The sequence below is a fragment of the Protomyctophum parallelum genome (genome assembly GCF_964188405.1).
Source record: "Protomyctophum parallelum genome assembly, chromosome: 3".
Classification (NCBI taxonomy): domain Eukaryota; kingdom Metazoa; phylum Chordata; class Actinopteri; order Myctophiformes; family Myctophidae; genus Protomyctophum; species Protomyctophum parallelum.
The window spans coordinates 6,903,362-6,918,754 of NC_139698.1; the positions used below are offsets into that span (position 1 = coordinate 6,903,362).

Consider the following 15,393-nt stretch of genomic DNA (forward strand, 5'->3'; position numbering starts at 1 on the left):
AGCCTTTTTTTTTAGAATCTACGTCAGGTCTAACCTTAGAGTATATATTAATAGAGACGGCACCGGATTTATCCTCCCATCCACTTGCATTAAGTTGCTCAAAAGCGCATGAGGCTACATCTATCAGCTAAATGTGACCAAGGATGACATGTCCGTCAGCTAAATGTAAATGTTCCCCAATTTAACTAATGACCATGCACTCTTGAGGAATATTACTCCAGACACGTTCAATATGCAAAGTGCCAATATTAGCTTATAGTGTCACAGCACAGCACACTTGGCTGGAGCCTGCAATAATGCATGGTGGGCTGACGTTAAGAAAGGCATCAGTCAAGATAACCAGTATTAACCACCAAATATTGAAGAAAGAAGCACCTGTTTGCCTGTGGGTGTGGGCTAAAGTAACTACAGTACAGTACATTTTTAGGTCCCCGTGGAAGGATGTCAATATGGGCGAGTGGCTCACAACTTTTGTACTTTTACGTAGTACTTTACTTTTAAGTAAACTTTGAATTCCTGACTTTTATTTGTAACATTAATTACATTGCATTATTTTTGTCTTCCATCTGTTGTTATTGTCGTTGTGGTGAATAATAACTCCAGAGAGTGGTGTGACTCGATGGCTTCCTGCGTTGCTGCAGGAAGCTGCCGTACAGTATGATTTAGTAGCCGTTTTAGAACAGCAATGAGCCACTGGGGGGACCGCTATTCTAATGCACACGCGCACGCACGCGCACACACAACTCACACACACACACTACTTACCTATGAGTGGAACGGAGTCTGACGTAGCAGGCATGATGTCAGCGATCATTAGGGAGAAGACGGTTAGAGACAGCAGCACCGTAATACCTGTAGGACACAGAGAGAGAGGGTGTGTGTGTTTGTGTGTGTGTGTGTGTGTGTGTGTGTGTGTGTGTGTGTGTGTGTGTGTGTGTGTGTGTGTGTGTGTGTGTGTGTGTGTGTGTGTGTGTGTGTGTGTGTGCGTGTGTGTGTGTGTGTGTGTGTGTGTGTGTGTGTCTGTGTGTCTGTGTGTGTGTGTGAGCTTTATATTTTACTCGTGAGTCTCAGAGCTTCTGTTCTCCAGACTGTACGATGGAAGCGTTTGAAAAGTGTGTGAGACCACTATTCTGGCTACGCCAGACTAGCCCATTCTGACCTGAGATCAGATTCATACGAGGTTTCCACTGGACACACACTGGTCTGATGAACCCATTCTGACCTGAGATCAGATTCATACGAGGTTTCCACTGGACACACACACTGGTCTGATGAACCCATTCTAAAAAATGTCAGTCGTTCTTCGATTTTTTTCAAAAATAGCAGACCTACAAGCTCGTAGCGCGCCACCGAGTGGCGCGCTCTGAGCTTGTAGATCTGCTATTTTTCAATAGCTAAAGCATAACATGATGCTAACACCAAAATGGGTTCCCGTTCAGAATGGGCTAGTTGTGAGGTGACTTCGCCAACTGCTCTTGTGTGAGAGAGAGAGAGCTGAGTCTTCTTACTAGGGACGATGGAGCTCGATAACCGATACCCGGAAGAAAAAATCCAATAACAAGCTTATTGAGTACCCGTTAAAAATAAGCTTTAGGCTTATCAAGCCCGTTATCGAGCAAAGTGGCCCATGACGTCATGTTTAAACAATTAAGACAAGAGGTGATTAAGAAATAAATCGAATCATCCATGCTGGTCTAAAAGTGTATTGATACCTGCCAACCAGCGCTCTCCGGGTAACACAAATTATGCTTTTAAAGTGACGGTACACTTAACCAGTTAACAGTTTATTTAATGTTATTTTATTGGTAAAAAAAGATCAATTGCCTTCCATCTGTTACAAACGTATACTGTATTTGAAGGCCCTTACAGTAAAAGATACTGGTTCTGTTAATAATTTATTGTCTCCCGTCTTTCCACAAAGCCTTTCCCCCTATATGCTGCTATAAGGACTCCTGTTGTGCGATATCTGTCTCTCAATGAACTAAAGTGCTTTTTAATTCATTTGTTTTTAAAAGTGGATTTTAGATTTTAATAGTATTTTAGTTCTCTTTTAACTAGCATACTAAAAGCCAGTGAAACAACATTTCGTTCTCTTATGCATTTTATGTATCTGCTGAATGACAATAAAGCTATCTATCTATCTATCTATCTATCTATCTATCTATCTATCTATCTATCTATCTATAGGAAATGCTGGATAGTGGACTCGATAAGACCCCGGCTCGATAAGCCTGATCGATAAGGTGCTGGTTATCAATAAAAATGAACGAGCTCCATCCCTATACTTCTAAAAAGGCTCATACATAGTCTGGATTTTCGGTGGTTAGGTGACCACCGAACTACAACATGACGTCACTGAGCCGCGGTGAAGAGCAAACCACCGCGACCGCCCCAGCCCTTCTCTCTGTTTTTACTCACCACCGCTCAACGTTATTTCAGCTCCGGTGGTCACCTCACCACCGGAGCGGTGGTCAGCTCACCACCGGAGCGGTGGTCACCTCACCACCGGAGCGGTGGTCAGCTCACCACCGGAGCGGTGGTCACCTCACCACCGGAGCGGTGGTCAGCTCACCACCGAAAATCCAGACTATGAATAGGCCTTAAGTTCTTACCCAGGCTGATCTTCTCCCCAGAGCTGGCGGGCAGCATGAACATCAACAGGGTCATGGAGGACAGCAGGACGCAGGGCACCAGCAGGTTCAGGGCGTAGAACAGGGTCCGCCTCCGCAGGGTCACCACAAAGGTCACGTCCGGGTAGGGCTCTGCACAGCAGTCATAGAACACCTCGTTGCGACCTCCCGGCACCTCTAGAGGGAGACAAAAACAACCAACCTTTATTATGTTTCGTGAAAAGTATAGTTCGGTTTAGTTACATTTTGTCGAGCTTGTTAAAATGAAATAAAATATAGTGTAAGTCGTTACTTATTTGTTAAAATAAAATGTTAAATATCTATGCATTCTGACAGTGATCATTGTTTGTTCGAAAACAGGGATATCCCCATCTCACATTGGTGAACAAAAAATACATTTGCAGGTAGCAATATCATCAGGATAGACTAGGATAAATTGGAATTGGAAGTGAAGAAAAAAACAATTAGCAGACACAATTAGAAATAATTGTTAATTTGAAGCTCATATGGGTTCTCTTTCCTGATTAAAATAATTGGTGACCCATTTATTTTAAAATGTAAAAAAAAAAACACCAAAAACTGGTGGCCAAAAACACTTTAATGAAAAATAACACTAATACCAAGACATTACACTGAGTGTTGTTTGTCCATAATAAACTCACCCACTCACCCAGCAGCTCCCATGAAGCCTCATGGAGGTCTATATATAGCAGCCACTCACCCAGCAGCCCCCATGAAGCCTGCATGGAGGTCTATAGCTGCAGCCACTCACCCAGCAGCTCCCATGAAGCCTCATGGAGGTCTATAGCTGCAGCCACTCACCCAGCAGCCCCCATGAAGCCTCATGGAGGTCTATAGCTGCAGCCACTCACCCAACAGCTCCCATGAAGCCTCATGGAGGTCTATAGCTGCAGCCACTCACCCAGCAGCTCCCATGAAGCCTCATGGAGGTCTATAGCTGCAGCCACTCACCCAGCAGCCCCCATGAAGCCTCATGGAGGTCTATAGCTGCAGCCACTCACCCAGCAGCTCCCATGAAGCCTCATGGAGGTTTATAGCTGCTGCCACTCACCCAGCATCCCCCATGAAGCCTCATGGAGGTCTATATATAACAGCCACTCACCCAGCAGCCCCCATGAAGCCTCATGGAGGTCTATAGCTGCAGCCACTCACCCAGCAGCTCCCATGAAGCCTGCATGGAGGTCTATATATAACAGCCACTCACCCAGCAGCCCCCGTGAAGCCTCATGGAGGTCTATAGCTGCAGCCACTCACCCAGCAGCTCCCACTCTCCGTTGAGCATGAAGCCCGACACGTCGGCCTCTTTCAGCTGGATGTCCAGCAGCCAGCCGTCGAACGTCCACGAGCCGAACTTCAGCTCGCAGCGCTGGATGTCGAACGGGAACCAGCGCACGTCCACGTTGCACGTGCTGACGAAGATCCCTGTGGACAGTATTTATAGTATTTAGTTTTTGTTGTTGATTTAGTATTTTAACCGATTTTATTTAACACCATTTTTTGAGGAGCGCTAGTGTTTTTAGTTCAATGTTTGTTTTAAAAACGCCATTGACAATGAAGGGAAAATATACGTCATCTTGTCCCTAACACAAGCATTAAATGCCATTAACAATAAAGATAATTTAATGTTTTGTTTTGTTTGTTTTACATCATCATTTTACATTACATCTAATCAACAACCCTAACCCTAACCCACAACACTGAGCCTGGCTCAGTGGCTGCTCCGGGGTCTCCTCCTAGTGGGACATGCCTCGAGGACCTCCTTATAGGGAGACGCCCCAGAGAGGCATCCTAACCAGATGCCCCGGGGTCTCCTCCTAGTGGGACGTGCCTCGAGGACCTCCCTAGGGAGACGCCCGAGAGGCATCCTAACCAGATGCCCCGGGGTCATTGATTTTACAATACAAATTGGGCTCTCAGAGATGCCATTAATGTCAAACTGGGGATCCTTGAAATTAAACGGGTTGAGAATCACTGCTAGCCGTAAAAGCCTTGTCTTATGGGGGTCTCTGGCGGCATATCTCTTCAAACGGGGGTCTAATGGAGCTAATTGGTGTCGATTTGGGGGTCCTTGGCATGACAAAGTCGGGGAACCACTGCACTGCATGAGTTGGGTTGACTGTCAACAAAACTAAACGCCCGGGTCCTGAGGTAAAAGATTAACAACCGTGTGTCTACGACAGAGTCACTGACTGTATATTATCGCATATAGGATATTCTTTGTCAGGACTAAAGCAAGCTATCACAAGCTATAGGAGACGATGCTTGAAGTTGAAGGAGTGAGCCTATAGCGCAGTTTCAGTTTTTTGTTTTATACATCCATCATTTTTATGGACATACTAAAAAGCCATCCTGCCCTGTCTGCCCCACTGAACTGAATGGCGTGGGGGCGGGGCATGCAGTGAACCTGACAGACGTGACATCAATCAGTGAAGACAGAATTAAGTGCGACTGTGCATGGGGACATATGAACGCCTCACACCAATACATTTACACTTTACAACATACATGGGCAACTGGCGGCCCGGGGGCCACATGTGGCCCCTACCTTCACTTAATGCGGCCCGCAACTTATAATTTCGGAATACTGGTTTATTATTGATTTCAGCTGTTACAATTCCAAACTTTAATTACTTGATATTATCCTAATACTACTAGTATTAGGATTTTATTGTCTTTTTTTCTGTCCAATGTATTTGCATTTAAGTTCATAAAGTTAACATAAATATAACAAAATGCATTTGAAATTAAATAAAACATTTACTTTTCAGGATTTAAATTCAAATATAGCAAAAACAGCTGATCTACAGCTGATCTAATCGGCTATTTTTGCTACAACAGAAATATGCATATACTCTGGAGTGAGTGTGTAACTATAGTGGCCCTCTGGAGTGAGTGTGTAACTATAGTGGCCCTCTGGAGTGAGTGTGGAACTATAGTGGCCCTCTGGAGTGAGTGTGTAACTATAGTGGCCCTCTGGAGTGAGTATGTAACTATAGTGGCCCTCTGGAGTGAGTGTGTAACTATAGTGGCCCTCTGGAGTGAGTGTGGAACTATAGTGGCCCTCTGGAGTGAGTGTGGAACTATAGTGGCCCTCTGGAGTGAGTGTGGAACTATAGTGGCCCTCTGGAGTGAGTGTGGAACTATAGTGGCCCTCTGGAGTGAGTGTGGAACTATAGTGGCCCTCTGGAGTGAGTGTGGAAATATAGTGGCCCTCTGGAGTGAGTGTGTAACTATAGTGGCCCTCTGGAGTGAGTGTGGAACTATAGTGGCCCTCTGGAGTGAGTGTGGAACTATAGTGGCCCTCTGGAGTGAGTGTGGAACTATAGTGGCCCTCTGGAGTGAGTGTGGAACTATAGTGGCCCTCTGGAGTGAGTGTGTAACTATAGTGGCCCTCTGGAGTGAGTGTGGAACTATAGTGGCCCTCTGGAGTGAGTGTGGAACTATAGTGGCCCTCTGGAGTGAGTGTGGAACTATAGTGGCCCTCTGGAGTGAGTGTGGAACTATAGTGGCCCTCTGGAGTGAGTGTGTAACTATAGTGGCCCTCTGGAGTGAGTGTGGAACTATAGTGGCCCTCTGGAGTGAGTGTGGAACTATAGTGGCCCTCTGGAGTGAGTGTGGAACTATAGTGGCCCTCTGGAGTGAGTGTGTAACTATAGTGGCCCTCTGGAGTGAGTGTGGAACTATAGTGGCCCTCTGGAGTGAGTGTGGAACTATAGTGGCCCTCTGGAGTGAGTGTGGAACTATAGTGGCCCTCTGGAGTGAGTGTGGAACTATAGTGGCCCTCTGGAGTGAGTGTGGAACTATAGTGGCCCTCTGGAGTGAGTGTGGAACTATAGTGGCTCTCTCCATCGTCAAAGTTGCCCGCCCCTGGTTTACAATTTAGGCATTAAGCAGACGCTCTTCATCCAGAACGACTATAAGCAATAGAACCAGACACGGTAATACACCAGATACATAGACATAAGGCATTTTAATGACATAGCATATACATTAAGATGGATAACATCAAAGAACATCAAAGAAACTGAGGATTTCAAATATCTTGGATCATACGTAGTCAGTAGCAGAAAGGACTTCCTGACAAGGAAAGGACAGGCCTGGAGTGCTTGTAATAAGCTACATCTTATATGGCAGTCAGACATCTCAAGAGCTTCCAAGATCAACCTGTTCAAAGCCTGTGTGGAAAGTATCCTTCTCTATGGTGCCGAAACATGGACAATGAATAAGGAGTTTCGGGATCGTCTTGACGGAACATACACAAGACTCCTCATGCGTGTCCAGAACCTCTCATGGAAGGACCATCCCACAAAAGCTCAGATTTATGGAGGCACCCCCCCCATCTCAGTTGTGGTGGCAGAAAGAAGACTCCGCTTTGCTGGACACTGCCACAGAGCAAAAGACCAGGTCATTTCGGATATTCTTCTGTGGAGACTACCCTGCCCATCAAGAGGAACACGACCTCTCACTTTTCCAGATGTCCTGAGTAGGGACACAGGACTGACTGTGAATGAACTTGGTGTGGCGATGAGCAACAGAGACCAGTGGAAGCAGCTTGTGTCGCAGATCTCGAGGGCACTCGAAGGATGATGAAGATGGATAACATATATATAGCAATAGGAATAGGTGTACCAATAATTGAGTAATGGTCTCATTTGAAGCTTATAGGTTAATATCGAAGGCTATAGTGCATTTATTCAGGTTCAGTTAGTTAGGTGACAATTGTTTCTGTGCCTTCATTTAACCCATTCTGACCGGGCACCCATTTTGGTGTTGGCATCATGTTATGCTTTAGCTATTGAAAAATAGCAGATCTACAAGCTCATATCGCGCCACCGAGTGGCGCGATACGAGCTTGTAGGTCTGCTATTTTTGAAAAATCGAAGAACGACTGACATTTTTTTAATCTGATCTCAGGTCAGAATGGGTTAAAAAGATGTATACAGCAAGCTGCATCTGAGCAGACTGGAGAAAGAGCGTGTACTGTATGCGTCCCTGCGCAAAATTCACAGACAAAACAAGATTTATACTGATATAGACAAAAGGTGTCCTTCCTCCAAGTAGCACTGCTTGTCAAAATGTGAATTGCAGACTTGAAAAGAAAATAATCCAAGGCTCTCCGTCTTTGGTGAAAAATAATGTTTATTTGATGATGAGCTTAAGGCAGATAAATAACAGGACATTTGCCTTGCTCATCATCAAATAAACTATTTAATGGCCCTAATATAATTTTCTTAGAATTGGACGGGATGATTTAGATCAAGAGTTATTCACGTTCTCGCAACATTCGCTCCCAGCCTGTGGAGCAACAGACGCTCCCAGCCTGTGGAGCGACAGACGCTCCCAGCCTGTGGAGCAACAGACGCTCCCAGCCTGTGGGAGCAACAGACGCTCCCAGCCTGTGGAGCAACAGACGCTCCCAGCCTGTGGAGCGACAGACGCTCCCAGCCTGTGGAGCGACAGACGCTCCCAGCCTGTGGAGCAACAGACGCTCCCAGCCTGTGGAGCGACAGACGCTCCCAGCCTGTGGAGCGACAGACGCTCCCAGCCTGTGGAGCGACAGACGCTCCCAGCCTGTGGGAGCAACAGACGCTCCCAGCCTGTGGAGCAACAGACGCTCCCAGCCTGTGGGAGCAACAGACGCTCCCAGCCTGTGGAGCGACAGACGCTCCCAGCCTGTGGAGCGACAGACGCTCCCAGCCTGTGGAGCGACAGACGCTCCCAGCCTGTGGAGCGACAGACGCTCCCAGCCTGTGGAGCGACAGACGCTCCCAGCCTGTGGAGCGACAGACGCTCCCAGCCTGTGGAGCGACAGACGCTCCCAGCCTGTGGAGCGACAGACGCTCCCAGCCTGTGGAGCGACAGACGCTCCCAGCCTGTGGAGCGACAGACGCTCCCAGCCTGTGGAGCGACAGACGCTCCCAGCCTGTGGAGCGACAGACGCTCCCAGCCTGTGGAGCGACAGACGCTCCCAGCCTGTGGAGCGACAGACGCTCCCAGCCTGTGGAGCGACAGACGCTCCCAGCCTGCAACAGACGCTCCCAGCCTGTGGAGCGATGCGATCGGTTTTGATCAATCTCCGTCTTAAGCGCTGCATGGGCGTTACTAATTGATAGGGCGGAGAACTCCGTCCTGTACGTGGGCGTTACTAATTGATAGGGCGGAGAACTCCGTCCTGTACGTGCTCTCAAGGTGTTTTAACAGCTGTCATTTTGAACCATGCAATGGTGGGCTCTGGTCACGTTCATTAATTAGAAGTACAATTTTTTTGGAGGGTTTTTAGTTGTTAAACGGCCTGACCAATCAGCGGCAGCTAGAGGCATACACAGTCCTAGCCTTGATCCCGCCTCTAGCTGCCTCTGATTGGCCAGGCCGTTTGGTTGGCCGGAGCATGGAGGTCTGCCTGACCCGGTTTCCAGAGATAAGCGGGAAACGGTTTTGTGCCGCGGACAGAAGAAGAAGCTGTGCGCAGCTCCTTTTTCCGGGTTTTTAGGACAGCTGGTGGATGGAAAAGAAGCTCCACTTCCACGGACGAGCTTCTTTTCCATCCACCAGCTGTCTCAAAACATGAAAAAGGAAGCTGCGGACAGCCGAGGACGTCCGCGGCTCTTCTGACAGTGTGGCAGTACCCTGAGACAGTGGCGTGCACAGACATTTAGAGGGGCAGGTGCTCAAGTGAAAAAAAGGGCACCGCGTGCAGCGCATTTTTGGGGCGGGAACCCATTTTGGTGCTTTAGCTATTGAAAAATAGCAGATCTACAAGCTCATAGCGCGCTACGAGCTTGTAGGTCTGCTATTTCTTTCATCGAAGAACCACTGACATAGAAACATAGCTTTAGATTGTGGGGGCCTAAATAATATAGTAGAAGCGTTTTTTTTATCAATTTTTATCAATTTGATCAATGTCACCATGTTCCACACACTACAAATTAAGAAAACAAAAAAAAACATTTTTCTTTTTTTTTAAGAGCAAAATTGCCAAAGGGCAGGGGGTGCTCTAGCACCCCCTAGTGTCTATCTGTGCACGCCACTGACCCTGAGAGTTCCCAGATGGGAGCAGGAGGGGGGGGGGGGGGGGGGGAACCCAGTGTACTCTCTGCTGCCCCCTCTGGCGGAGTCAGGTTAGGGTTAAGCCTTAATGCTCCATGCATGGGCATGCATGATAGATGTGTGGTGTCCTGGGGTCCGCCCACAAGGCTGTTTTAATGTAAGGCTGTGTAAGCTGATAGAAACACAGTGCAACGTGGCACATTTATCAGGCGTACGCACGGCGCATTATTGTGCTGACAACGCGTTGCTTCTTCATGACACTTCATCCATCACCGCTACCCTAACCCAGCCTGGTTACTGGCTGTGTGGGTGGAAAACTCTCCCCGACAGGCTCCTTTTGTTTAACCCATTTTGGGGCGGGAACCCCTTTTGGTGTTTTGTTTTTTTTAAATATATATTTTTATCCCACGATTTTTGTAACCCATTTTTCACCCCTGTGTCAATTATCTAATGTGATCCTGGGCTCTACACACCCTCCGCCAACCTAGTCCCCATATATGGGGGACAAGGGGAGAGCAACGGACTTGAACTCATGCTTCCTTCATGCCTGAGTGTCCAAGTCGCTCCTTTACACCTGACAGGGGGGGAGTTTCCCTGGTTGGACGTCGTAGCGCGTGGAAGGAACACGTTATTCCAACCAGTTCCTTTCCCCTCCATCAGGCGCCCCAGCTGGCCAGGGGGAGGCAGTTTAGAGACCAGGACTACTGCATGTTTTTTGTGAGGGTACCTACCCTAGGGGACACGGGGAGAACATGCAAACTCCACACAGGAAATCCAAGCAGATCTACAAGCTCATAGCGCTCCACCGAGTGGCGCGCTATGAACTTGTATATAGGTCTGCTATTTTTGAAAAATCGTTAAAATGTGCCTCAATCTTTCAGAAAATTGTCATTTTTTCAGGCCTGAATGGATTAAAGTGGGAAATGTGGTATAATTATAGTCTTTTTTATTGGCCTAAAATATTGTCCATATGCATACATTCATGAATCCACTTGCTGACCGGCTGTTATTATTGGGCAATCTTTTTAGTTTTGTGTGGTTTCTTGTGACCCTATACCGTTAACATCATATGGCTGGCAAAAATGTTCCTTTTGCTTTAAGTAGCATGTGACGTGTCAAACTAGGGGGTTTTCATGATTCTGAATCCATTCCAAGCATTAGTTGTGCACAAAATACACTCCTTGGGCTGAAAGCAGCCATATAGCCACTTGCCCAAATGTGCTGACCTCATCACATTTGTCATTTAAGCTGTTTCATAAATATATGCTAGTAATAACATATCAAAAGTCCTAAGAAATCCAAGTAGGGGAACATAATTATTGAAAAATGCTGAAATAGGTGATGTTAACTCCCACGATTTAAAGGTATATTCAGTGATTTCACTCAAAAAACCTTAGGTTTCGTTCTTGGCTGGGACCTAAGCCTTTCATCCAATCAGGATAGAGAGCCAAAAATGAAACCTACGGTTTTTTGACCCCCCCAGGGGTTAACTGGGGACAGGGAGGAACTCCTTATATGGTCACAGCACACTCTATAGTAGAGAGGATTATCACAACAAAACAAAAAAATAAGTGATATTTGAATTAAGTGAAATCACATGAATATATACCTTTATATTCATTGCATATACATTGTGTGTGTGTGTGTGTGTGTGTGTGTGTGTGTGTGTGTGTGTGTGTGTGTGTGTGTGTGTGTGTGTGTGTGTGTGTGTGTGTGTGTGTGTGTGTGTGTGTGTGTGTGTGTGTGTGTGTGTGTGTGCGTGCGTTTGTGCGCACTCTTACCTGGAGGAAGGTACTCACAGTGGCCACTAGAGTTCACCAGGATGTTGGTCTTAAAGGTGGCGTCGAACTTATCATGAGCACTGTGGACACACACCAGAGGTCAAAGTTCAGGCCAGCTGACCTCACATGCAGCGAGCGTGCGTGCGTGTGTGCGTGTGTGCGTGCGTGCGTGTGTGCTTGCGTGCGTGCGTGTGTGCTTGCGTGCGTGCGTGCGTGCGCTGTTGTACAGAAATATATCGTGTGGACCTGGTGTGCAGCAGTATATCAATTACAATTTACAATTAGGCATTTATATATATAAATGAAATAGTTACATTTGTTTTCTTTACATTGCTTCCATTATTGCTAGCATTTAATCTTAAAGGCCAGCACCCTTAGGGGGGGCGGTTTAGGACATATTTAGGCAGGCAGTCATGTAGGTACAGGAAGGTGTATAGCAGTATATGGGGTGTAGTACAGTAGTACCTTCATGATCTCCACTGGCTCCCCGTCAAACAACGAATCGACTCCTCACCACCTACAAATCACTGCACAACCTGGCTCCCCCCCCCCTACCTCTCCGATCTCCTCAAGCCACACGCCCCATCCCGCTCCCTCAGGTCCAGCGACGCCGGCCTCCTTGAGATCCCAAAAAGGATCAAACGGAAAACCTGACCTGGGGCGACAGGGCCTTCTCTGTGGCCGCCCCTTACCCTCTGGAACGCTCTCCCTAAACACATCCGAGATGCCCCCTCACTTCCCACCTTCAAATCCGCACTGAAAACCCACCTGTTCACAATCGCATTCACAAGCTGATGTGTTTTTAAAACTTGTTATATGCACTGTTTAATTGGTTTTATTCTAATTGTTTTTTTCTAATAAAGTTGTCCTTTTCTCTTGTTCCCCCCCTCCCCCAACACCCCAACACATGTAAAGCGTCTTTAAGTATCAAGACAACTTACAATTTACAATTTACAATTTAGGCATTTATCAGACGCTCTTAATCCAGAGCGACTTACATTAAAGGAGAATTTCATACTAAAAGGCTTTCTTACCTTTCTTTGTAGTCGTTACGTCCCCACCAAAGAGGTCCAGGTGTTATTTTGTGCAAAAGCTCCTTATTGGCTATTTCCCCTACCATAAGCCCTAAATGAATTGCATTGAATTGAATGGGAATTGAATGGGGCTATGGGGTGTTGTGCTAATTCGCTTATTTCCATTGCTCAAAATTATAATTTCTTTCTATATATCATCTCTTCATAATGTAAATAATATCCCAAGCGGCACACTTTACTACTTCTTTCGATGGAAATAAGCGAACTAGCATAACACCCCATAGCCCCATTCAATTCCCATTCAATGCAATGCAATTCATTGAGGGCTTATGGTAGGGAAAATAGCCAATAAGGAGTTTTTGAACAAAAAAACACCTGGACCTCTTTGGTGGGGACGTAACAACTACAAAGAAAGGTAAGAAAGATAAGAAAGCATTCTAGCATGGAATTCTCCTTTAAGCAAGAACAAAAAGCATGGGAATACATCACATAAAAAGCATTTATCATGAAACATGCGTAAGCTAAGAAAGTAACAGTGGAATATCTATATTATGAGACTATACATATAAACTATATATCTATACTACTATGCTATACATCTGTACTATGGCGTGCTATGACTATATACAATCAAGAAAAGCGCTATACTGTATAAATCCCAGATATTATTATTATTATTATTATTAGTACCTGTTGTACAGCAGTATATCGGGGTGTAGTACAGTAGTACCTGTTGTACAGCAGTATATCGGGGTGTAGTACAGTAGTACCTGTTGTACAGCAGTATATCGGGGTGTAGGACAGTAGTACCTGTTGTACAGCAGTATATGGGGTGTAGTACAGTAGTACCTGTTGTACAGCAGTATATCGGGGTGTAGTACAGTAGTGCTGTAGTACAGTAGTACCTGTTGTACAGCAGTATATCGGGGATCCAGATCTGGTCGGTGGTGAAGCGAAGATTTTTCACTCCTGGAAAGTCTGACTGGTTCCACTGGAGGTAGTGGTCATACCACTGCTGAGAGCGCACACACACACACACACACACACACACACGCAATCATGCACACGTGCACACCACAGTAAATAAATAAACAAACATGCAGAGGCAGAAAACACACACGTTTATATATTTTTATAAAAAGAAAACATCTTAATATCGAAATCGCAAACAATCGTTGAATCGTGAAATGGCTGCAATATCATTTAGAATGGAATCTATGCACCCTATCGTGATTGTATCGGCCGTATTAATACAGCCATGCTAATCGAAGATATCAGCTACGTCTTCGAGGGGTGGAATCTATATGAGCAGTACTGTAAAACGTGCTTTTGATCTCAACACGCACGCACACACACACACACACACACACACACACACACACACACACACACACACACACACTCACACACACTCACATGCGCTCACCATCTGCAGCCAGGCGTTGGTTATCAATATCTGGTTCTTCTCATCCTGAAACGACGAGACAGAGGAGTGTAAATTAATTGTACCAGGAAGAACTATTACAATCAGCGTGCGTGCGTGCGTGTTGCAATGGGAATTAATGGTCTCACTATTGAGTAAGTAAACAACATCAGGAAGAAGCAGGACTCAGCCATCAGGATTCAAACTCCATTCTTTTATTGTATATGTCATTACACCAGAGAGAGACTCGGGTCTCTCTCCTGAGCTTCCCTCAGCCCTCTCCACACACATCTCCCACACATATTCTATACTTTACTTTAACTCCCCACACACATGTCCCTCACATATTCTATACTTTCAGCAGTGTGCAGAGTTTCAGAGCTTCCCTCAGCCCTCTCCACACACATCTCCCACACATAATATTCTATACTTTCAGCAGTGTACAGAGTTTCAGGAGTAACAAGAGATGGTCATTCCTTAAATGGACTCTATTCTACGTATAGTTGTCTCACACAGTTTGAAATAGGTTCACATGAGTCTCTAATCAGTTTGTCAGTGAAGAACAGGTGGTAATTAGAGTGTTGACCCATTTTACGCGGGAACCCCTTTTGGTGTTAGCATTACATTATGCTTTAGCCATTTAAAAATAGCAGATCTACAAGCTCATAGCGCGCCACCGAGTGGCGCGCTATGAGCTTGTAGGTCTGCTATTTTTAAAAAATCGAAGAACGACTGACATAGAAACATAGCTTTTTTTCAGAAAACTGTCAGGATGTAGAAGACATTTTTAGAATCTGATCTCAGGTCAGAATCATCTACTATAGTAGGCCACATTAAATGAATCAATACCATAGTGTTTATATGCATTATGTATGCGTACCAGCTCCAGGACCTGTAGCAGCGTGTAGGACAGCCGTACGGTCAGAGGCAGTGAGTCGTTGGCCACCGGTCTCTCCATGCGGTTGTAATGTCTCAGCAACTCTCTCAGTAGGTGGCGCTGTTGAGGGCCCTGCTCTGACACTGGCATGCATGAGGAGAAGAAGAAGAAGAAGAAGAAGAAGAAGAAGAAGAGCAAGGGAACAAACAAAAACCATAAAACATGTTTTTTCTCGTATTGATACTTAATGTATTCAATTCTTGTTTTAAACTATAAATAGTGCAATATGTAGCCTATCCACACTTTTCCTGGGCTGTGTGTGCTCCAGTTCCTGTCGATTTGATCCAATGAAAGCCAATTAAACTGGTCAGATGACCAACGATATCCAATGAAATCAACAGGAACTGGAGCGCACACACAGCCCAGGAAAAGTGTGGATAGCTACTGGGCATAACATGGTTTGTTTGGTTGTTGCTGTTAATGAGCCTGCTGCTGGTTGGTCGCTCAGGGACCAATTAGAAAGCTGCCAATGGGTCAGTTACTCACTCACACACTCTCTTTCTCGCGCGCACGCACTCAC

General features: G+C 45.9%; 1 protein-coding gene across 1 annotated transcript in view; it reads right to left on the minus strand.

Moving 5' to 3' along the window:
- LOC310856510 (neuronal acetylcholine receptor subunit alpha-7-like) overlaps positions 1-14,963 on the minus strand; it is a gene marked incomplete at both ends in the record, with an annotated part of 24,491 nt that extends 9,528 nt beyond the window's left edge. The window contains 7 exons of the mRNA XM_083761982.1: positions 766-852; positions 2,613-2,807; positions 3,906-4,073; positions 11,480-11,559; positions 13,419-13,528; positions 13,940-13,984; positions 14,817-14,963. Coding sequence (XP_083618108.1) covers positions 766-852; positions 2,613-2,807; positions 3,906-4,073; positions 11,480-11,559; positions 13,419-13,528; positions 13,940-13,984; positions 14,817-14,963 — 832 coding nt within the window. The remainder of the gene's footprint in view (positions 1-765; positions 853-2,612; positions 2,808-3,905; positions 4,074-11,479; positions 11,560-13,418; positions 13,529-13,939; positions 13,985-14,816) is intronic.
- Between the last annotated feature and the right edge of the window lie 430 nt (positions 14,964-15,393).